Genomic DNA, 25,406 nt, shown 5'->3' with positions numbered 1-25,406 from the left:
GTAGACTGAACCAGGAAGTAGACAGAGAATAAGAAGAATCAGAAGCAGGCGGCGCGGTCGGCGAGAGGGGATCATTCCGGCGAAGAACAATCTGGCAAAGACTGGATGAACTGCAGAGGCTTATATACAGGTGCTTGATGAGTGGGAGAGCCGTGGTGCACAGGTGAGCTGATGATGATGATGATGATGATGAGGTGGGCGTGGCTGAGCAGAGGAGGGAGGGCGTGGAGCAGAACTGTGACAATCACAGTGGCACGGATTCTTGTCTTGAGTTCTCGCCAACGTTTTTTGGGTTTTTCATTTTCTCGCGGTCGTTTGTTTGAGGAGACGTCAAAGAGGCAGAGGTACTGTTGCCAAAGATCAACAGAACGTTTTGAAGGTGACATAGACCGGAAGCTCCAATTAACGCTGAGTTTGTGTGTGTATCTGCGTCATTACCTCGTTTATGAAACCCTAAAGTTTCAGAACAAACAGTTCAGCCACTGCTGAGAAAATAGTGTTGTATTGTTTTCCTGGGCTCTGCGAAGCGGATCGACACTTCCTTAATTTGATGTCGTCATCAGAAATCCTCACCACCGTAGCGCCTCCCGGTGCGGGCACTAGTCCGGGCACATCCGGTTGCATACATTCAACCGCAGAAGAAGATGAACTACTCACGTTGTAGCTGCTGAGATGCAGAGCATCCACCGTGCCAGAGGGGGAGCTGTGTATCTGAGAGCTGGCCTATCTATTACGTCACTTCCAGGTACCTGGCCAATCACAGGACAGTTGTAAAGCTCTCGTTGGCTGGCCAATCACAGCAACTGTTTGGTCTGAAACAGCGCGGCTGACGAGAGCGTCAGTGAGGAGATATTTTGATCGGCTCGTTTGCAGCGATTAGGAGGTTTTTAATCATGAAAACATGTTAATATATGTAAGTAGACCTCCATAACTAACATATATGTGTGATACAAGCATTCGATGTCACCTTTAAAGAGTCACCTTATTCCGCCTAAAAGCAGCAGCAGCAGCAGCAGCAGCAGCAACAGCCCGCTTCCTCTTATCCTACTGGTCAACGTTGTAGGAGCACGTCGTTGGAGATGTGAGACCAGGCATGAAAATAGAAAAGATTCTCGTCGAGTGTCCCAGTCGCCAAATCTCTCCTTCAATCGTCTGTTCATCATTCCCGACGTCTATAAAGGGGTCACGACCAAATTGCTGGAAAATCATCTAAATTCATGTATTCTGAACTTGGCATAAGTAGCAAAGACAATTCCGTCTTTGTCTCTTGACAGATCTTTGTAATGATTAATGACTTTGTTATCCTTGACTGGGAGCTTGCTTAGTGTTAGCCATTTTGGCTTCTACGTTTACATTTAAGCATTTAGCAGACGCTTTTTTATCCAGAACGACTTCACAAAAGAGGAACAAGCAACATAGAAGAAGTCTTGGAAAGAAATCTTGGAAGGAACGGTGGACAGAGAGTGTAGAAGGATGTCGTGCAGGGGAGGGGTTGCTAGGACAGAAGATGCTCCTGGAAGAGCTCCTTAGAGCTTCTTCTAGACATGGACGGTAGCCAAGCAGCAATCTTCTCATGAACTTGATCTTCAATGCAGACATATGGTTTATAGATATTAGGTCAGGCCTGACGTCCTGTTACCTTCACACTTCGGTCAAAAAGCAGAGAACACTCGATAGTTTTCCAGCCTCTTCCGGCTCGGCCAAACTGCCATGAACAATTAATGTTGCTCATTAATTAGGCAGGAATGTACATGCAATGTCATAAATAATACATTTCAGAGAGGGTTTTTGTTTGTTTTTTTCTCCTCCATGTTCCACAACACCGCACACCAAGTTTAATGAAGCCTCATCTCCATGTGAAGCCTTGTTTAATTGTTACGAGGAGCACAGTGAGTCTGCTGCATCCATGACGCACAGACGTTCAGTGTTGTCCGTCATCTATCTGGACATCTGTGTGTCCACCACGGAGATGGGCGATGACTCTTATATTTGTTCATTCTTCTGTCCAAACCATAACATTAATATCGTCTCACTGTTTCAGAGAATTGATTCCCACCGTTTTTTTTGTCTCTTGACAGTTTCCTTCATGCCCTGGCTCCTCGGTTCCTCTCTGACCTATGTCCACCCAAGGATACCATGAAGTCTTATTCTTTTCTTGCTTTTATTTCCGTCTAACGCCAAGTTATGACTGTGATTATGTGTGAAATATACTGTATGACACTTGTATTTGTTTAAGTACAGTTTACCTGAGTGTTATTATTATGACATAATTACATACGCCTTTGAAAACCCTGCGAGGCGAGCGGAGCGAAAGTGCCTTGAAGGAATTTCTCCATCCGTTATGTAAACGCAGGCAATATAATGGTATAGTTTAGTACATTATGCCGTATAACAAGCAGGGGGAGCCTCTGTAGTAACTGCTGTGTTGCTGCTCTCTACTGTTGGAGCATCTGTGTTGTTAAAAACCTCCGAGCTTTGGAATGTAGTACATAAAAAAAAGAGTGAGGCAGGTTGTTTTTCTGTTTTAGTCTACATTATGTGGACTAAAGTATTCCACTACACCTCAATCAGGCTTTTGGGCTCTAGGCCCCTTATCTCTTTGAGGAAGGCGCTTTTCTTGAAGGTCTTGACTTTGGGGTTCTAGCGTGGAAGAACTCGACCGGGCCCCACACGGAGCCCTGACCTCCAAACCCCATCGAACACCTTTGGGATGAACTGGAACAGAGACTGAGCCAGAACCTTCTCGTCCAACCATCCTACAGCAGGGTTTCTCAATCCTGGTCCTGGGGGACCCTGCTGCACCTGCATGTTGTAGATGTTTCCTTGCTCCAACACCTGATTTAGATGGTCAAATCAGCAGCAAGCGATGCCTGATAACGACCCCTTTATTGGAATCAGGTGTGTTGGAGTGAGGAAACATCTAAAACCCTGAGGAACCGAAAAGGAACCTTCCAGGAAGAGTGGAAGTGAGACTATTTTTATGAATGGCTTTGGTCCCTGTTCTGTTTTACAGTGTTTACATTTGGCTCCTGACGGGACAAGATGGCGGCAGATGATCCGCCAGGTCAAGAAGCTGAAAGAAGAAGAAAAAGACCTCATGTTTGGTTCCCAGTTCATTGTGTATTTTTTACCTTATAGTCTTCCTTTCGTTGCCATTTCTGTTTCTTTCATTAAGGAATATGTTGTTTTTTTTGTTTAAAACTCACTCTAACAGTATTAACAGGTTTAAACAGAAGACCCTACAGAGATTCAAAACATTATCTTAACCTGAAAAAGTCTAAAAAAAAAAAAAAAATACCACCACTGTGTTTAGTTTCAATATACACGTTAACTTTGTTTACAGTCACCCTCTTTTTCTATAACGTTACCTGTTTTTTTTTTGCTTTCTTTCAAACTAAAAACTTTTCACAAATTGTACTTCTTTAACTTTCAACCCTGAATTAATTTGCAGCAACCACTGCGTCCTCAGGGCGACGCCACTGGAAACACATGGTAAAAATAAACAATAATAATAATAATGATTAAAAGAAAAGGCATCTACAGAGGCTCATTAATCCCACAGACCAATTAATGTTGTCAACAAACAACAGCAAACTGAGGAACCCTGTTGTTAATGCGATGCAACTCGCGGACGTGTTTACATTTTCATGAGACACCAGCTCTGCATTTCAAAGCCAACCGCCGCTCCGGCGCCAGATGACGACCCGATAACGGGAACAACACACGCTGATTTAGTGGCTTCATCCTGCTGGAGCCTGTAATCAGATTTTTTTTTTTAAAACGGGCTCCGAAAAACGCGACCTCACGTGCGACCTGAGAGACAGCGAGGCGAGCGCAGGAGCTGCCGGTGACTCACATTTCCTCTGGTGACATTAAAGCAGCGCGTCGTAGCCCAACTGTGCAGATATCTGGAAAATTGTTTGGACAAAATGGCCCGCGAGGTTTTCCCTATACGAGTACAAGAGTACTTTACTTTTTTTACACACAATACAGCCACTGAAAGGTGTACAGGACATAAAAAAGAGGGAGACACTCAGACTCAATCGTTTGCGTTTGAATTACATGCGTAGGCTGTTTTTCAACACATAAGTAGAAGAAAATGAAAACATTTACCTGTGAGCTCCAGATTGTGTGGGATGCTTTTCAAAGTCACACTCCTGACACGTCTGTGTGTGTGTGTGTGTGAGAGGATACAGCTGCTTTTTTAAAAGGTCAGTGCTTTATTGGCTTTTTTTCTTTTTTTTTTTTATCGGGTTCTAAAGTAGACTCTCACAGGGCAGGTAAAAAAACAACACACAAAAAAACACTTCTGCTCTTAATGCTCAGTGTAAGAAACTGACGCGGTTGAAAGGAGGTCCATGTAAATGTGCTTTTACAGAGCAGAGGTTCTTGAAGCGGTTTTTATACAACCTGAGGAAATATTGAGCTCTTAAAGTATCACCAACGTTAAAATACAGCGGCGTAAACAGAGCGAGTAAAGTCAGGCAGATTTACACCCTCATCATCCTCCTCTTCCTCACATAAACTTCACACACTGGTGTTGTGAAGTCAGATTAAGACGGAGCGAGAGATAAGGCGATCACATACTCTGGTATTTACACAAGGACAGTATTTCTAAGTACCACCAGAGGAAGCTCACGTACCACAGTTTGAGAACCATGGGCTTAGGGAATGAAATAAACAACAACAAATTAACATCAATCCACTTCTTTCTCCGTCCATTTGTGTTTGACGCCGTGTTCACAACTTCACATACGACAAAGCCGATGAACAGATGTGATGCTAGCGGGCCGAGCCGAGCGACACAGTGGCGCGGAAAAATTGCGTCAATCGCACAGATCGCATCGGTTGCTCGAGTTGAAATAAAAAAAGGTTCTCGACCGCCAATCGGTGTTGAGGTTCTCCGAATGACGTCGCGTACTTGCTGTGGAAACATCTGCACCGAATGCGATTTTTTCATTTTTTCGCATTTTCCGCATCACAAGATCATCACAAGGCGCGATGGTATTTTAAACATAAGTAACGTAGCGTTTCTTTTCGCCATCAACCAAAGCATTGTTGCACTCTCTGTTGTGGAAACGTCATAGAAAAGTTCCCGAATGTAACGATTAAATTTGTCACGTTGTGTCGGCCTCAAACGCGGCGTTGTGTGAAACCACACAAGACGACGGTTTCTTCTCTGCAGACGTTTCCACAACAGATAAAGTGCAACGATGCTTTGGTTGAAGGTGAAAAGAAATGCTACGTTATTTACGGCACTGCTACGTGTCGTGCTGCATAAATGAGTATAGAAATAAACAAATACGAAGTGTATGAACTGACAGTAAATCAGGGAGAGCTTTTCCAGAAAACTTTTTTTTTATCAAAAACTCTCTTTTGTTTTGATCAATCAATTCCCAACCGAGAGAAAGAGAAAGAGAAAAATAGCAGGAACAGACTCAAAGGTAGCCAAACAATGACGTTATTGACAGCAGCTGTAATTTCCATTAAATTCACCGTCGGGCTAAATACAGCGTAATGGCCTTTTACATTATAAATGTGAATGCCCATCTGTCATTGTTCAGGAAAATAATGGACATTGTGCTAAAATAAGTCCTTTATGTTGCCGGGTAAGATTTGAATTGACTTGAAAACATTCACATACACGATCTGAAGGTTTTGAGTGACTTTGAACGTGGTTGCGTTTCAAAAACTGACGATCTTCTGGGGTTTTCACGCAAAACCAGTCGAGGTTTTTCAGAAAATGGATCCAAAAAAGAGGAGAAAATATTTAGTCAACAGTGAATGACCGGTTTAAAGTGGCCAATGAAGCAGCCAATGAGGCAGCCACTTTATTAGGTACACAGTAACAGACACCTAATAAAGTGGCTGCTTTTGAAGCAAAAATAAAAATATCGATCAAATCTACAGTTAGATTTGACATATAATCTAAACTCTTTAAATTAAATTAAATTAAATTAAATTAAACTAAAAAAAATGTACAATGTCTTCCTGCTGCCACAGGTAAAAACAAAATGTGATTCTTCACAGAGAATTAACAATATATTCACTTTTATTAGTAAATTATACATCTATACAATAGATCCTTAATAAAACTGCAGCTATACAAATCATTAAAGAAGTACCCACATGATATCACCCTCTGCAATATGACCTAAACACTCGGAGAGGTACGTGTTTGTCCTCTGATACTGGAGATCTGCAGACTATCACATAGTGAGACATACTTAGTTTACAGGGACATGCACAGATCAGGTCCAGAGGCTCAGGACACGCAGCTCCCCACCCCCCGTCCCCCAGAACTGTCCTTCTTTAGGGAGGGAAGGAGCGGTAACTGTTTGTCAGTGTTTCCGTCCACGCTTCGACTTTGGCGTCAGTGCAAACCGTCCAAGAACGCGGCGTGAGACGTCTTCTCCTTTTAAAGTTTTGTACAGACATTGAGGATCCGAGGGGGCAAATTAGAACGACTTGTCCGTCACCGTAGTCCGTGTCACCAAACTTAAAGAAACGAATGAAAAAAACAAAAACAAACAAAAAACATTCCTGTTATTCTGTGTGTGGGCGGGGCTTAACCTAGCGTGTTAAGCTCAAAGTTGGACAGCTAACCTGCAGAAGAGCAGCTGAAGCCTGTGGTTTAAGGAGCTAAATCTCAACCTGATGGGAAACTTTGTTCATCCCTCTGGTGCCATCTTCAGTGTTCAAATTTGCCAATATTCCGGCACAGCTTTAGCCAATCAAATTACATTTTATATGTAGCGTAAACCCGACACATCCAGTCGTACGCCACATCAAACACCTGCTTCCTCAACGTCGTCAAGCTTTTACGCGACGCGCATGTACGTGTGAATCCAAAGCACTGCTTAAATGCTGTCTGTCTGTCTGTCTGTCTGTCTGTCTACCATCTCTAATGGCTAGCGGTTTATAAAAGTGTCTCTGCTGAAGTCCATGCTCTAATTTTTTTTCATTTTTGTGTGATGTGTCATGTCCACTCTGGACCTCTAGGTGGCTCTAGACTGTTTGTTTTATTGAAGCGTGTGTATGGTTTTGTTACAGTGATAATATATATATATGTATAAAAAAAAGGTTTTTAGAAAACACCACCACCGTGTCCCTGTAATCCACACAGTACATAAATGAACCGATGATTTCAGCCATTTATCTTCTTGGTTGCAAAATAAAACAAAAAAAACAAAATCTTAAGTACTCGTGGCTAACTTTATCCAAATCTTTATCCCAGGAGTTTGGTTTGCGAACAGGTCTGCGATACTTCCAGGATCTTCTGTTCCCTCTCTCTCGAGGCCATTTGCATATACGATATTTTCCCAACTTTCGCAGTGGTTGCGGGGGGAGCCGTGAGTTGCACGCTGAAATAAAAACACTTTGTTTGTATGATACAAAACTGCTGCCAGAGAACACCAAAGAAACCACCGCGAGGAGTTGCCTGAAAGGTAGTTCGGACGCTCAACCTCCTCAGTGGACACAGATTTGTGGGAATTACTGTTTTTTAAAAAGGTAAAAACTAAAATCCTCTCCTCTAATTTCATATTTCTGCTACTCTCATGGTACAATATACACAAGCGTTTATAGATTTATACAAACCCGGAGTTAGAATGGTGAAAATAAAAACCTGGACTTCGTGAAAGCGTCAAGCTGACATGGGCTAACAGAAGCTAACGGACTTCTTACGGTTCTCGGAAAACGGTGAAAAAAAACCGCCGCAGCGCTTTCCTTTGACTTGTGTCTGTTACTCTGTAAATGCGACTTCCCTTTTTGTGCAAATCACAGGGATAACGTCTAAAATAAATTATAACTCATATGCAAATTAGGCACTCGTACAGTATAGGCAGTATTGTCCCGGTTTTTTTCTTCCTCCACAACACTCGCCGTCACCGCAGGGGAAAAAAACAACAACAACATAATTAAAAAAAAAAAGATAAATAAAAAGGACAGCAGTATGTCGCATATCTTACAAGCCTGGCCTACATTTCCCAGACTTGTGAGTAGTTTTATTCCCACAGAAATGTGGAAATATTCAGCATTTGAGAGTTTTCAAAGCAGAACTGTGTCAGCTGTGCGCGTCCACACACACGTGAGGCGTGTGTGATCGCTGCGTCCTCCCCCCGCGTCCGCCGTCTTTGTTCCCTCAACAATGTCCGTCCTCCGTCCGGGCTTTTTTTTTTTTTTTTTTTTTTGCTTCACATACTTTTTGCAACGACAGAAACCACAGCAGCTCGATTGGGACAGTTTCACCGACATCAAATACACTAACAGCTGTGAGGAGGCAGCCACTCGCTCGCACTTGTACAGAGATGTTTTAGTTGTAAAAAAAAAAAAAATTAAAAATGGAAAAGAAAAACAATGCCGCAGCAGCACGTTCCTTTCCTGCGAGTCCTTTTCCAAGAGCGAGGTACGTTGGCAAACTCCGGGCCCCCCCGAGAGTGCGCGCCGCAGGTCAGATGTAGTACTCCTTCATGTTGTCCCTGATTGTGTTGTGGAGTTGCAGCTCTGTAGTCCTGTAGTCTGTGTACATGCTGTGTCTGTGCTCCTCTTTGATGCCGCCGCTGCTGCTGCTGCTCCTCTGCGCCTGCCGCTGCTGGTAGAGGAGGCGGCTCATCACGGCGAGGGCGCACACGGCGATGAAGACCACGGCCGTGACGACACCTGAGAACACAGCAGGGGGGGGGTGTTTGCGTCAGTCACCGCACCAGCTTATCTGTGCAAAGTTGTCAGCTTTAAACTCAAAATGGCACGCGGTTGTAAAGTTGACAACCCCATGAGTAACTTAACACCTAAATCACTTATTTTAGGTGTAAACCGGTGTATACGAGTATCTAACGCCGGTGTAATAGCGCTTTTCCACTCCACAGTTCCAGCATGACCTGCTCTGACGAGGTTCCAAGTAAGCTGATACTAAAATGTGATGTCGAATCAAACCAAACAATGCCGAACTGTAGAAAGAACAGTTAAAAAGACTTAATGTCCAACATTTAGCAAAGGAAATGTCTAAAATCTCAACATTTAACAGAGGAGTCTGGTGTATTTAGCAACACCACTGCCGACCGTGAGCCAATTGACACCACCCATTCAGCCGTATTTCAGTATTCAGGAAGTACTGAACTCTAATGATTCAGCTCCACCAAACACAACTGCTTTACAAGTCACTAGTCACTGTTTGGTTCAAGTTTTGTTTTTGTATTCCTGTGAATTTTCCTGTTTTGTATTGCACCTCTTGTCTTGTCATGTCACTTCATCACTTCCTGGTCTGTGTCTGCTTTCCCGCCTTTTTTCTTAGATGACCTGCCCCGCCCCTAATTACTTTCACCTGTGTCTCTGTGTGCTCCTCGTACTCCTGTGACATTTTGCTTTGTTTTCTTCTTGTTTCATTTTTGCTTCCGTCAGCTCTTTGTTTTCTACACATATTTGTATATTCTTGGCATTTTTCAAAATCAGCCGCTGCCTCTTAAGACAGGGTTTAAGTTACCCTTCAAATTAGTGTCAATTTGTGCTTACAAACACATTTTTTTTTTACTTTGACAACTGCCTGAATCTTATGCACTCATTAGTTATGACTCTTTTTTTTTTTTACTGAGTCGTTTTTTTGTTTTTTTACTGATGAGTTGTTCTGCTCTTGACTGTTTTTTACCGTGTTGTAATTCAATTTAAGGAGAAGTGATTCAGAGATGCAATATCTGCTATACAATCACATACTCGGTGGTGACTGCAGAGGATAATTTGATTCACTTAAGTGCCCTGAAATCCTCGTGTTTAACAAGACCGATATGGACGATATAAAATAATTAAAACAAGGCCATTTACTCTGCGTTTCGATGAGCTGATATGAAATGTAGTCCTGTGTCAAATCAGCTTTTTCGCAGCGTGTTTGTCCTCTATCAGTTTGGAGGCTGCAGGATATTAAGAAAATATGCAATATGTGATAACACTGTTGAATATTGTGATGAGAATATAACTTGTGATAAATAAGCAAATATCCTGCTTTGGGTTTGCTGCTATTGAAGGTGATTTAAAGGAATTAATTTCATTCAGGTGTCACCAAAGTTATTTTGTTAGGGTTTGTGAACCACTTTATTGCCATTTGAATAACATTGTTTTTTTTAAATGACTTTAAACAAAAACACAACCTGTATTGTTGAAATAAACCCAAAATAACAATACCATTTACAGACATAAACACATGTTTTGGTATTTTGGTTTGGTAAATGAATAAAAACTTAATTTTATGGGTGTTATTAAAACTTTATACAAATAAATCTTGACTTAAATCTGTGTTCCGACCCAGTCTTTGGGAAACACTGGTCAAACCACTTTTCTTCTAATTTGTCTGCCCACCAAGTTGTTTGGTATTAAAATCGTACGTTTTTGGCCAAACAAGAAAGCACAAGAAAAACTGTCTTAAAGATGCTACATTTACAATATTGTTTGGTTCATTGGTATCCATACATCACATTTAAGTACAATGTCCTGGCAGAGTGACAGCAAAACAGGTAATAACAATAGTCATAATAATAACATATTTACTTTACATCGCAAAATGATCTCAAAGTGCACACCATGACAATAAAAAGAAGCAACATATGACAATAAAAGCATGACGAGGTGATTGCCCGGGGCCCCCGAGATGAGCGAGGGGCCCCTGATGATGACTATTTTATGAGATCTGTTATGATCAGTTATGGATATGATGACGGTAACAATAGAAATGTGAGAAATCCTCCAACGAAGCCTTTCGACGGTGGGTTGCTTCAAAAATGTAGAATTACAATTACTTTTGGGGGTTGGCTACCTTGCTTGGGGGCACCCCAACCCTTGATGTACCCTTGGATTTCAGCCGGCAACCCTCAAGGTACAAGCCCAATTCCCTTCCACTTGGCCATGGGCAAATTTGCAGCAGCAGAAAATATTTGGTTGCCACTTCAAGTGGACTCTAAAGTGTTATTGCACATATGTTCAACATAATAGGCGATTCATAATTTCAATCGTTCACAAGGGTGGGGGGTCTTTTTTGCCCATTGGGGGGTGGGGCCTAAAGTGCCTTTAAAAGCCTCAAGAATCTCTACAACTATTCCTTTTCATTGACGTAATTTGGTCTCACACTGATCTTTAAGACCCTTTTCTGTCAACCATAAGAGGTTTGAAATGCAGGGAAAGAGGTTAATACAAGGCAAGTGCGTCAAGAAACGCGCACACAAACCCGTTAGCATCACCATTACCATCATCAAGCCCCAAATCTACATTTCAAACCAAAGTGCTTCAATGGCACTGAAAAGATGAAAATGAGCTTTAGCTGGGAATGACTTATTAGCAGAAGAGAATTAAGACGGACGCAAATGGAGAGAATGACTGATAACAAACAGCTGGGACTCATTTTGCGTTTGCCAAAGAAAAACAAAGCCAGCACAGACGAGAGGGGAGAGGAGGGAAAAAAAAGGAAAACACAGACCTGCGATCACAGCCAAATCCCTCTGGCTGCCGTTGCCACGCTGCTCCTTATCTTTATTGGCTGTTACTGCTTGATCTGGAAAATCACCAAAAACAAAAAAAACAAGAGAGTGAATTCATTACACGGGAAATGTATGCCATGATGTTTGGACCTGTGGAATCTGTGGTTGTCACATACACCTCTGGAATCACACAGAATTTAATTAGTTCCCCCTCCTTCCTCTGCGATAAATGAGTTTTGCCTCTCTCTTGTTCTGTGTCTCAGCTTGGTTAAAGGTCAGACACCATTCCGCCTCTAAGACGACGATTTAACTCTTCGTCCCTTATAGATATATGTGGCCATTAGACGCAGGCACAGTCTGACCTGCCGGAGACCTTGCTCTGATGGCAGGCGGAGATGAGGCAGCGTGACATGTGATGCGTTGACACATTTAACCCTTGTCAAAGTGTCAGAGTGAATGGTGTGTATGAAACGCAGACGAGCCCTTGAAGCAAGCGGCCGCTGGTTTCATGTTGCGGCTCCAGGAGATGAAGCCGTTTAATCCATGGCCTCCACCTCCTGAGGTTCCTGACTGTAGAATCAGGGAATCATAACGGGAATGATCTGAATTTAAAGCTGTATTTGCTTTGTAAATATGGCATTGACGAGATGTAGAACTCCTCTTAGGAATCATTTGAGTGTACGTGGTTGTGTTCCCATTCATACTAAAATAAGGATTCGACAAATGCGTGTTTAATCCACTGTAGAACATGTCCCCGTTTGTATGTCCTCGCCTACGTTAGGATTACCAGACTGAAAGTGACTCATGGAGGATTTTTTGAGGGCTGTAGTGTGGCAAAACCAATGAGGAGCGTGAGTTCAATCGCACCAATATCTTCTGTTACTGGATTTCCTCGATAGGATCAAACAGAGTAGAGCTTTGTGTGCCTGTGTGCCGCCTGAGAGATCAGGTAGAGGCTGGTAATCTGAGCCTTGGAGTGATGAGTTTCAGATGGTACTGGTGGACCTCCTCGCATAACCTCACTCAGGGGTCCATACGCAGCCACAGCATGTTCATGTGGGCTGACATTATGGGTCCCAAGTGGGATTGTCTGTGGTTTCCATGGTATTCCCATTTCAAGTCCATGTCCACTTCGTACCCTTTTCCAGGCTCCCTGGGTACTAAGTGGGCTTGAGGTCGGCAAATTATGCAGGTCCAATGTGGTTTCAGTGTCATACATGGGAACCACTGAGGTTAGGGTTAGCGCCCAGGATAGGACTGAGGCTGAGGCGTTTTGAGGCCCTGTGTCTTTGTTATGCCGTGTTTCCATCATGGTAGGGTTTAGAATGGTAAAGCCCTGGATCTGGACTTCATTTCGACCGAGAACAGTGGCTTCACGTGATAGACGAGGTGTGGGCTGTGCTGTGCCTGATGTTTGGTGCTAGAGGCGCCAGAAGGACGTGTCAACGAGCTACGTAGCATGAAGTCGTTGGCATGACAACTTCATCATCATCATCATCTCAACAAGACGTCAAGCTTTGTATGAAAAAAGACTGCGGGGGTGTTTGCCTCAGCCTCCATATTTACACCCATCACAAGGTGTTGATCGGCTGTCTAACGGTCGTGGATGGAACCGGTCTAACTCCCTACATACCATTTTACAGTGGTAGCCCAAAGAAAAGGGCGCCGAAAATGAACTGGTTGAGGCCAGTTATTTTGGTGCTACTCCTGATGGTACCGCGCCAAACCAAATAGTTCCACTCGGTGCCAGAGCGGCGATATATGGCGCTCTCGGAATGAGCACATGCTGCTCCGCCAGTCCAATATTGTGGGCACCAACCTTGTCCGACAGCTCCATTTGAGCCGTGTTGTGCTGTACACTAAACACATACAACTTATTTTACTGGCTAGAGCCTGTTGGTATACTTGTGCAACTAGTTTTTAATTGGAAGACACTTTCACTGTTGCTTATAAAAAAGTCAAACTTTTCTCAAGCACACGCTCCATAAACACTCAAGGTTGAGCGTTTATGCAGAAACATTTGATTGGGCTCCTTATTTAAAAGTTCTAGTATAATAATGCACCCGCTGTGGCAAAACAAACATCTCAGTTCATGCATGAACTTCATATAAAAAAAATAAGAAAATGGATGATAGACGTTTGTGTTGCTGTCATGTGACACTTGACAGCGGCCTGAATGAACACATATAAGCGCATCTGCTCTGTCAGTTAGACAGAGTGAAAACACAGGTGTTTCTAAAACTGTTAAACAGGAAGCTAATGAGAGCGACTCTGACATTTCTCATTATTATGCTCACATATATATTTGAGGGTAAACCCAGGTTTTTGTCGCCCGTCATGAACTGCATCATTGAGACCATGACAGATCGCGGCGCGGTATTTGATCCAGCATTTGTACAAAAACACTATTCAGTTGAAGAGAAGCAGCTCATATAAACAGTAGGATTGGGATTTAATAGCATTTTATGGGTGAGAGGCGGGAAACACAACCGTTTTTCGGAGACAGATACTAAATTATTCAACGTTGACAATAATAAAGCTTGACTAATGAGTATTCTCAAACTGAAAATGAGCCGAGCGGATGAGAAATGAAATGTTTTCCAGAAGTGGCAGAAGCCAAGGAAGATAATTTTTCACAGGATGGTGAGCTGATATTTTGTCATATTTTGTGTTGTGTGGAGTTTTTGTTTGTAACTGTACACCGCGCCTGTCTGCTAGCTTGCTAAAACACTTAGCTTCTCTGTGTTGTGTGTGCTGCCAGCAATGCTAACATTAGCATCCTTTGCTGTTGCTTGCCCTGTTTAGATCAGTCCAATCGCACATGGTTGTGTAATGATCTGTATTTATATAGCGCTTTTCTAGTCTTGATGACCACTCAAAGCTAAAGCTGCTTTACGCTACATACAGCACATCCATGCGCTGTATGAAAGGAAACTGTTTCACAGCTCTTTATATCAGGATAATTAGGTAAATATGTTAATGCTTCAACTGGGAAGACTAATGCTACATATTTTCATAGAGCAACTAATGGAGGAATACATTATACATAATAGGAGACACGTCGCTCGCTGATAAGAGGGGAGTTCAAATGTGGCAGACTGAGGGAACGGATATGAGGGCTGTGACAAGTTATATACAAAACTAGACGAGAAGTGTAAGTGTAAGTACACATGTGTCACTGCTTAATCTGACTTGAATAAACCAGAAAAAACTAGTTTAATCCAGTGAAATCCCCCTGGATAAAGATGGATTACGATGTTACTGTTGGAATAGTCCAAATGTCATAATCTTAATGTGGAAATTCAGTTTACATATTGGTTTTAAGGCAACTTTCTCTGATTTCAACCTCTTGAGGAGATAAAGATGCACTTCCTCCCAATTTGTGATTAAGTCATTTAATACATCTAACAACAGTTTGCTGACCAGGAACCAGGCTGTCAGACTCAGGTAAACAGCATACCTTCCACTGTAATTAAATCCTTTATACAGGACAATAACATGGACAAAGCAAACATAAGCAGCAAGAGCTACGTCTGTTTAGTGTCCAGTTATTTCATCGCAGCAGAGGGAAGCAGAGAAGTGGCAGAGGAAGATAAAAATGGCGAGGAAAAGTCAATTAACTACGTTGAAGTGACAAGCCCTCAAAAGACACAGAATATAATAAGAGCTGCGACTCACTTTTATGTCAGAAAACTGAAGTGAAAGAAGTTCTTGGTCCTTGTTCCCTAAAGTAAGAAGTATAGTTGCACACTAAGTAACCTCTACATTTGGGAGACCGCCGATCTGAGTGCTTTTACCTTGCAGAGTGTGCGAGGTGGACTCGGCCAGCGCTCCACAGTTTGACTGGACGAGAGGACCGCGGATGGTGACCAGCGAGCTCCCTCGGTTCGTCAGCGCCGCCTTCAGTGGCGCCACGTGGTTGAACTGAACCGAGGAGAGGCAGCCGACGAAGCCCTTGGACGCCGCCTGCATCACTTCCTCGTTGAGGTTTTCCCTCCCTGTGGAGTCGGAAACATTCACAGTGAGTAGGAACCAAAGTTACACAAATCTTCGGAAATCTTCCGGATTTCATGTGAGGCACTTACTGGTGACTTTGCCCAATGTCAACGATCTGATTAGGATCAGCTCTGCATCGGATGACAGTGTGTACTTTCTGTGGATGTCCTGGTCGATCTGGTTGAGTGGAGAGAAATCAAATAACAAGCCGATTACAAGAAATCTGAACCGGGGGCAACACCAGCAGCAGCAGCAGCAGCAGCAGCAGCGGCAGCACATTTCAATACAGTATAGATTGAGAATCGTGTTCTCTGCAGCATCACGCGGCACTGTATCCGCCCACAGACGGCTTTGGAGTGATTTAGACCGCGCTGAATCAGAGGCATCACTTAACTTGATGATCTGCGGGATTTCAATTTCACCCACTGCCTACAAATGCCCCCACAGTGGTACAGAGCGGCTGAGGACTCGTCATGAAGACATAAGAGCGCTTGGTTTGGACAGCAAATATAAAGTTGAACACTCTGGCTCCTTATAGTCACACGGGAACAGAACTTTCCCCATGTGATCTTTGTCTTTTTTGTTCCGAAAAACTTCTTCCTCAACTCAGCAATGCCTTTAAACACACAAAAAACCCTTAAAGGACTCTAAGGCTGCTACAGAAATACACCAAAAACTGAGAAGACGTTGTCGAGGGTTGAGTGTTGGGTTAGAGACATCATCAAAGTTGGGTTTTGGTAAAAATGGCGTTTTAAGGCTGCCAAAACCGTCTGGTTCCGTCTGGATAAGCTCATCCTCATATGTATGGGGCCTACATGTGAGGCAGATATTAACTAATTAAAGGTCAAGAGTGTAGAAATGCTGCCCAATCTTTTTGCAGATGACTCACTCTTCTATGTTTGTTTATTAATGAGGTTTCTGCTTCAAAATGTGGAAGAAAAACACGCTTTTTCCTTGTTTGGCAGCTGAAGAAACATGGCGGCACAAGTTAGCCGCCTCTGTAACGCAAGGCCCCTTGCCTGAAGTATATAAAAGAATCTTATTTTAAGGTTACAAATATTTTTAAGAGATTATAAACATATTTAGGGCTAGCATATTTAATCTCTACGGATGAGCCGATATCAGTATTCAACAGATAAATATGTAAAATCTGATAATATCCAAAATTCTCAAGCTAACTATGCACTGAGTGCAAAAAAAGGTGAATAAACAGCATTTTAGCTGAGTCATGTTCTAGGCTGTTTAATTCTTCATTATGGGAGAAGAATATTTGTAATAAAGTTAAATCGGCTCAAATGTGTTGTTAACGGCTTCAGTTGAAAAGGTGCTTGAGTTAAATATGACTTTAAAGCGCAACAGAAATATAACGCACGTCTTTGTTGTTCTGGTTTAAACAGCTTCGTCGACACCTCGCGAGTTAAATGTGGAAGTGTGGCCGTCGTGCGACAACAGGTGTTCGTACGTGAGGGGGCGATTGTTACCGTTCAGAATATTGTTGTTGTTTTTGTCAGCGCTGAGCTATTTTAAAACTGATGAGAAATAAGGCTTGAAAATGAAGCCTGAGCCACGATCATACACTAATAATTCAATTCAATCATTTTTCCCTCTAAAAGGTTATGAGCTCTCCAGCTGCCCTGAAGGAGAGGAAGCCATGGATTTGTGTGATTGATAAGGAAAATGACATTAAAATATACACAGACAAATAAAGTATAATTTCATTTTCTTGGTTTCTCATCTCCAGCTGAACCTTTGTGTAGCAGCGATGCTACTAATGCCTTCACCCCCCCTCATCACCTTATCTCTGATTGTCATGTGTTGGCTGGAGATGACTAGATTTCCAACAATCTGGCTCAATTAGAGATTCTTTCTAAGTGAGTTTCTGAAGAGTGCAGAAATAGCGACTGGCGACTGTCAATCAGGGAGCCGCAAATCTCCTCTGCAACTGGAAAATTGGGCTGAAAATGAATCAATTTGAACTTCAGACTTCAGGCATCCTCACTCTGGGCCTTTTCACCCTGTCACCGTGAAGTTTGACCAATCAGCGGAGGCCTGCGACGCTCGCTTGATCTTCTCCTGCATCAGCGTTAATATTTCAAAAAGTGATGGTGGTAAGTTGATCAGGTGTGTTGGAACAGGACAACATCCAAAGACATGCAGGACAATCCTGGGATTGAGAACTAAAATGTTCTATAAAGTCCTGAAATGAGGTTCCTTTCAATGTAATCTTGTAAGGTTTTCTTTTATACTTCTTTGTTACCACAGACGGGCAAGGAACCATATAATATTACCTTCATTGAACAGTCCTCCAATAACACTCATTCATTCATTTCCTGTGGTGTTAATTTGGTTCTCATTTCAGATACTTTACTTCCTGTGGCCTGATTTCTAACCCGGCCATTATTGTTTGCACCTGTTGCTCATTATTCTAAAGCCCCTTTCTAGTTTCACATGCTGCTCGGCTTCATTTGATCCCTGCCAGTTAGTCTATTCAGTTTCTTTGATAGTGTACCTGCATTTGTCCCTTGAGCGATTTCCTCGCCTCTTTTGTCTCTTGATTTTGTCTCCTGCCCTCAGGACTGGTTCACTGATTCACTGACTTTATTAGATTTTCATCAAGTAAAAGGACTTGTTCTTTCATCATCTTTCTCTGAGTCTACAGTGGAGGATTTGACGATTTTTGAGGATTGAGAAACACTAAAGAATTAATCATCAATATATTATTATTATCATTATTATAATAACCTTTATTTAACCAGGTGTTACATCAGCGAGATTTAAAAAATCTCTTTTACAAGAGGCTGTCAGCCGAGGCAGCAGCAGCACATTTAACATTTAACACATTTAAAGGTTACAGACGGACAAAATGACAAAGAAAAGAAAAGAAAGAAATTTCATAAAATGTGTTGTTTTTGACACATGAATGTCTTTAGAGCGTCTTTTAAAACAGTCATTTCCATTTTTACGAAACATCTCCAAACTTAGATCTCTGGTGTCAGAGGTGGAATTGGAAATGAATGTACGAGCTTTTATTTCCTCCCGTCTTGACGACTCCAACAGTCTTTTTCCTTGTTTTAATTAGGAGGAGCGTGACCGTCTGCAGGCTTCAGACCCACACGGGCATTTTTTGCATCTCTCCACTGGCGAACAGTTAATCTTAGAATCCATTTTAGAAGCCTTGAATGGTCGTGTTCCTTCTTATATCCGCTACATAGATGTGCTGCACCTCCACTCTCAGTCATCAGGTGAGAGGCTACGCGGGGTTTACGCTGCTCAAATTGTGATTCTTTTAAAAAGCAGCAGCTGAAAACGGAGCTCTTTAAACAGGCAAATGAGTTTTTTTTTTATGACAAATAATCCCTGTTTTAGCTGTTTTATTATTGTTCTGCATTTGTTTTTTTTATGTTTTTATTGTTTATTGCAAGTACCTTGTGATATTTATGTGTGAAAGTTCACTTTCTCCTGTTTACCTGGTTAGGGAGGTAGGGATTAGTGTGTGTATTGGTTTTCTGATTTGTTTGCTAGGGTTTAGGCCACGTCCAGACGGCAAACGCCACGCAGCGTAAACAGTTCCCCGTAAAGACGGCATCGACTCAAACGCTGTAAATGACAGGACTGTAACATTGCACTGTAATGTTACACCAAAAAACAGAGAAGAAGATGATGTTGCATACATTTGATATGATAATATAACCGAGCCAGAGGAAAGAAAGGGAAATAATGTCTGTTTGTTAACATTTACGGTGCGTGCCGTTTTCCGGGTGCATAATTAGCAACTTCACAGACTCCTGTGACCTTTTTTCATTTTCAAAAAAAAGCAACTAGCGACAAATCTAGCGACTTTCTGTCATAAACCTAAATAATTAACGAGCAGTTAAGTATTTGGAACAGTTTCAGGTCCCCTAAAACCCCATCTCTGTGTAGACGGAACGCCTAAACCTAAACACGTTTCCGTGTGGACGGCCCCTTTCTGGTTCTCTGGGGAAAGTGAGAGTTTTGTTTGTTATTTTGAGCTGGATTCACCCTGCAGGTCTTGCTAAATATGCTATCACGAGCACAACCACTTAACTTAACACTTTGTAAATAATAATAAATTAGTCACTGTTGTCACACAATCTCCACTCTGTGTTTTGTGTTTTATGTTGCGCTCTAGTGTCCCCTGGGCCGGGCTTAACAGTCATACGGAAGAAAAATAAAACACAATATCAAAAATATACAACATTAAATTAAACAGGACACGGGGATTCACTTACAACAGCTACATTTTAAATTAACTTTTTACTTAAGATACCATTCTAAACTGATGCAGCAGCAAAGCTGGACAACTTTTGTCCCCAAGGATAAAAACGTGATAAAAATATGCCCTAAATGCAGGATCACCTTGTAGATTAGATATAGAAAATAATGAACAGATGACAACTTACCTGGACAGAACTATATTTACATCTTGTATTCCACTGATATTAATCTGCAAACATGTTTGCAACAACCTCTGACAACATCTGGATATATATATATACATATATATATATATATATATATATATATATATATATATATATATGTGTGTGTGTGTACCACCAGGCTCATGCGGTGCAGATTAGAGAAAAAGATGTATTGGTGGCAAAAAAGAAGCAACACAACGCTGAGCTTCAGTGGATTAAATCAAAGTGTAACCTCGCTGCAGTAAAAAAAAGTAAAAAGTGCACCACAGGGGTGCGCGAGTGTGATATAGCATCACTGCTGCGTGTGGTCAGAGGTGAAAACAGACTTGAAACTTTCACCCAGGGGCTCAGTGAACTGCTGTTTTATCCTGGCGTTAAGTTATTCTATAAATAGTAGAAATGTTGACACTGACCTCTGCGATGAAGCCGACTGTGAACTCGTGGGGGTCGGCAGCGAGAGCAAGCACACAACCCTCCATCTTTATTTCAACACCGCTGTGTTTGAACTGCACATTTTCCTGCCCGAAATACTAAATATTGGCACTGAACGGCGCTGAACATTACACTGTATACGGAGAGGTTTTTTGTTGTTGTTGTTTTTTTTTTTAAATCCTCATGCATATCCGCGTCTCTCACCTGGATGTAGAGGTTTTTGCCCACTCTGTGGATTCTGATCCGGTGGAGGCGTCCGTCTGCCAGGTTCCCGGGAACGGGGCTGAACACGTCGGCTCTTCTGTCCGTTTGAAGATGATACCAGATCTGCAGACTCCCTGGATACGGAGCATGAAGAGATGTAGCGCATGATTAATTCAGCGCGGTTTACATAAAACATAATATACGTCTTTGAATTAAAGCAGTCATTGCCAGAGAGTGGGTCAGAACCCACAGAAGGGACTCGCGGGACATATTTTTTTTGGGGTCACTATGAAAATAAAGGTCTGTTTAAAAAAGAAATATTGCTCTGTTCTCCAGTTCTATTGAAATGCGGTAGTTTGTCTTTACAAAGTCACTTTTAAATGCCTAAAGTCAATTAAATTATGATGCTTTTTGGGGGAAGTTCTGCACATTTTGCTGACTCTTTTATTGGCTTTAATCTTTAATAGGAGCAGAATCAGAATAAATGAGCTTTAAAAATATACTCACAAGAGAAAAGAGGTGAATATGGTGTCACCCGACGAGAAAGTAACTAAATAAAGCGATGCCTTTATTGTAACCATGACAATGACTTTACTAGTTATGATTGGTTCGGGCACAATTACAGAGCTGCTACAAAAAATAACCTAAAACCTAAAAAATAAATAATTAGATTATCATTAAATACTGGAGTAAAAAAAAAAAACCAAAAAAAACCCCACAACAATGGAAGTCGGTTTAAACAAACAAAGAAGTGAGTGTTAAATAAAGGGAACTTTTGTCTGAAAACTATGTAAAATGTGCACAAGACTCTCTGTTATCATCATGCACAAACAATCAAACTAAATAATAAGATACTGAAATGCTCTATGGCAGGTTTTAGATGTTTCCTTGGACAAGGACCAGGATTGAGAAACCCTACTCTAGGGGGCCCCTAGAGGTCATGGGGGGCCCTTAGCAATGACAAATTCATACACATAAAAAAGATCTTGTCACAATTGTTTAGCAAAATGAGAATGAAAAGCTGTGAAACACTGATTCAAATAACATGTTTAAAATGATATTGTGATTCATTTACTTAACATACAGTAACACTAAGAATGATAATGTGACAGAAATCATCAGAAGATGTTTAACTTATGCACAAATTTAAAATGTTTTTATAAACCAGATAAAGCTAACTTAGAGCTGTAAATAATATGAAATATGAAATAACAGTGTCTGTATAAATAACTCAACATTGTAACATGTTACAGAAATGGCGTTCAAATACTCAGAAACAGATAAATCAGACACATTAAGTGTCTTAGAGGAGTAAAAAGTTTGTGAAACGCTGGATTAGATGAAGCACGTGTTTGTCACATTATAATTCCAGGTCATTTTTAACCAGGAGTAAAAAAAGAAAGAAGAAAACACACCTACAGAATGAATCAATGAGGCTGTTTTGCTACTTTAAGTAGATTCCTATGCTTTGACTTCTGCAGTGGCCTTTACAAATATTTATCTCATAGCTCTTTACTCCCACACTGAATCAGTCAATAAGTGTTTCTCACACACACACACACACACACTTTCACTGTTACCGGTAGATCAAAGAATCACAGCGCTATGATTCTCAGCCTCGGCGAGGTCAATATTACAATTCCTCGTCCGTAGGTGAAGAGCTTTGTGTCGGGATTCATTTCAAATCCGGCTCACGCTCCTACAGATGACAATCGGGGTGGATGAAGTGTCTTCCCCCACCGACACCACCCCCACTCTCAGTGTCTGCAGAGACCCGGGGCGGCGGGGGGGGGGACGTGGGCGCTGGGATTAAACGCCCAAGAGTGCATTAGGACACCGAGTCGGGCTAACGATTGCACACACAGGTGTCACCCAGTGTGACGCTCTCAAGTTTGGATACAGCTTAAAGGCTCTGGGCTCTCAGCTTTGAGGCTTTTCTCCCGGTCGATAAGAGAAAACACCCGCTAACAAGCATTAGACATTTTCTTTTAAAAATGAGACGCTTAAGTCCACTTATATATTTAACTATCATGTAAAGTGTCAACGTTTCCCTTTGAAGTTTTCCCTCGCACCGTACGATGAAGACAAGAGCAGGGACCAGGATTTTAGAGTCAGGATTTTATTTTAGCGTAATGCTAATGGCGACGGGGGCTGTAATTGTTGCTGCGGAATTAAATCAAGTGATTTTGAGGCAAAATGAAAACTTTACTTGACACAGTATGAGCTGCAATCATTTTGTGACGAGTGCAAATTAGCTTTTTATGGGTTGTACCGACATTTTTGAAGTTACTCAAACAACTTAAATGGAATCGGTGAGGTATAATCTGCCAAATCTTAGCCTCAAGAATGAAACCAAGGGATTGACACGTTTTGACACGCAGTCCAGGCAGCCTGGCCTTCCAGATTATTGCTAATGTAAGCTAACTTCAAGATTAGTTCTTGGAATGTAATGGAAGTTGCTATGCTGTTATGTGCTGCTAATGCTAATGTGAGTTTTGTGGCTGAATGTCGATGGTATTCCTGCGATCTATAATAAAAAGTATTACAGTCAAAATTATGTAACAGGCGCTGATCGTATTATGTGTCCCCTAGCGTTCTAGCTAGCTCATGGTAGCGTATCAGCCCACTACCGTGTGCTAGCTAGAACGTTTACTGTCATTTTGGGCTCTTGATCTTCACCCGTCAACATGATTACATGCACATACACTTTAAAATAGTATAAAAATATGTACACGCATATCTTCCACATTGTTTTAGGAGCATAGCTGCACGTCACGTCCTGGTAATCCTGGTAAAAACGAGGGGTGAGAAAGGAAAATTAAATATTCTGGGAACTGCAGTGCAGTGGGTTTATGAATGGATCCCTCTATATTAAGTGAATTCCACTTTGACTTCCACATGAACTCGGGCACGTTTGCCTTTTAAAGTGGGGCCAACCCACTGTCAAGAAGCAATCTCTGATTTATTTATTTATGTGACACTATTGGAATAAATGATGACATGGACTGTATCTGCCTGTGAGTGCAGGGATTATTTGTACCTGTAAAAAAACTGTTCTACTCTGACTCTGCAGGGAAAGTTTTGAGATTTTTCGTGTATCATTTCATGTTGAAGGGCAGTTTTACCCATTTTATTCTCCACTTGGTCAAACACAGTAAAGAGAAGTGTAGGGCTTTTATTTTTTTTTGAAGGAAGTGACTTTAATGTCGACTTTTTTTGGTCAATTTTGTTTATTTTTTTCAATCCCAACTTTAATCCACTGTCTGATGATCGAATAATGCATTTATCTCTGCAAATGAGTAAAAAGCTGTTTATTTTTGAACCTTTATGTCTTTATTTTTGGACACTGAGTGTCCAGGTAACAGTGAGTAATGGGGATTGGGTACCTTGCTCAGGGGTCTTGAACCGACAAGTTCCCTTTCCACTTGGCCATGCTGCCCTTCATGTTAACCTCTGTATTTTTTAGTACATCGTTGTCACTTGAATCCAACAAACACAATTTACAACAAGACAATATTTTGTGTTGTTTTTGATTTGTGATGAAAAACAAACCAAAACAAAATGATACCACTGAGAAAATGTCAAAGTTAAATTTAACATTAAACCATATAAAAATCCAGTCTTAGCCAAAGAAAAAAACTATTAAAATAAAGAAAAATAGGTGAAGGAAAGGAGAGAAAAAAACCTATTCTGTCATTAAATCAGGGAGAAAACCTGTCCTCACCAAAAAAACACTCTTCAAAATAAAGCAAATATTTTGAATTGCTGTCACTTCAGCTGAGAGTCTGACGATCTGAAGGAAACACAAAGAGCTTCAACAGCAAGTTTAAATCCCAGTATTTGCCGGCGTGTGATAAACTGCAGGGCATTTTTTTATTTTTTTTTTATCAGAGTCTGAAATGTCTTCAAAGGCCTGTGGTTACGTAACTGACAAATTCAAATAAGTTAGAAATGTAGAACGTGGTGAAGCTGTTTAACTGCGTGGAATGAAACCGATTTGGGCGTTTGGCTATTTTAAGTCTCTGGCATCCTCGAGGTCGTGTGGAGGTCACGCTCCTCAGACTCGCTGAGTGCTCTCCTGGTTTTCCCCGGTTTGACCTGATCTGTGTGCGACGCCTGAATTCATTTAGAAAATATTAACTGGGACTGAAAACTAGCCCTCACTCTGTAAACTCACCAATGTGACTGATGTGAAGAATTCAAGAAATGGCTGGACTTTGAAAAGGATTGAAGTGGATTTTGTTTGGTTCAAAACGCGACACTTTAAACTGTTGCTGCTTGTGAGAGAAACGATTTTAAGTGTTTCATGTCAATAGTCCTCAATATTTTCAAAGCAATCGACTGCCACAAATATTTTTGCCAGCCGATTCTAGGTATTACATTTCAGGAGTTTCAGGATATTAGTGCTTTTGAAGTTGTGTATAATTGAAAAACTGACAGACACTGTGGATTAATGTTGTGTTAAATAAATGTGAGAAGAGGATTAGGACCACATGTGAGTTTATTTTAGGAAAACAAAATAAAAAAGCCGGATTCTGATTTTTTCTTCTCTCAGAATTCTGACTTTAATCTGATAATTCTGACAATAATCTGATAATTATTACTTTAATCTGAGAATTCTGACTTTGTTCTAAGAATTCTGACTTTAATCCGATAATTCTTACTTTAATCTAAAGATTTCTGACTTTAATATGATTTTTCTGACTTTTTTTCTCAGAATTTCTGACTTTAATCTGATAATTCTGTTTTTAATCTGAAAATTTTGACTTTAATCTAAGAAGTCTGAGTATAATCAGAAATTCTGACTTGAATCTTAACATTCTGACTAATCTGAGAATTCTGATTTAATATGAGAATTCTGATTTAATCTCAG

At 41.3% G+C, this 25,406-nt stretch overlaps 1 protein-coding gene across 2 annotated transcripts in view; it reads right to left on the bottom strand.

Moving 5' to 3' along the window:
- Nucleotides 1-7,003: 7,003 nt before the first annotated feature.
- The window catches only part of LOC131448236 (contactin-associated protein-like 5), a 120,602-nt gene continuing 102,199 nt past the window's right edge, over nucleotides 7,004-25,406 (bottom strand). For both annotated transcript variants that reach the window (XM_058620518.1, XM_058620526.1), the window contains exons 20-24: nucleotides 20,534-20,667; nucleotides 15,545-15,632; nucleotides 15,257-15,457; nucleotides 11,459-11,533; nucleotides 7,004-8,661 (exon numbers count right to left, since the gene is read on the bottom strand). In XM_058620518.1, the coding sequence (XP_058476501.1) occupies nucleotides 8,453-8,661; nucleotides 11,459-11,533; nucleotides 15,257-15,457; nucleotides 15,545-15,632; nucleotides 20,534-20,667 (707 nt within the window). In that variant the 3' untranslated portion in view covers nucleotides 7,004-8,452. The remainder of the gene's footprint in view (nucleotides 8,662-11,458; nucleotides 11,534-15,256; nucleotides 15,458-15,544; nucleotides 15,633-20,533; nucleotides 20,668-25,406) is intronic.

This window comes from Solea solea, chromosome 2 (genome assembly GCF_958295425.1).
Source record: "Solea solea chromosome 2, fSolSol10.1, whole genome shotgun sequence".
NCBI lineage: Eukaryota > Metazoa > Chordata > Actinopteri > Pleuronectiformes > Soleidae > Solea > Solea solea.
This window is presented reverse-complemented; position numbering and strand designations above follow the sequence as displayed.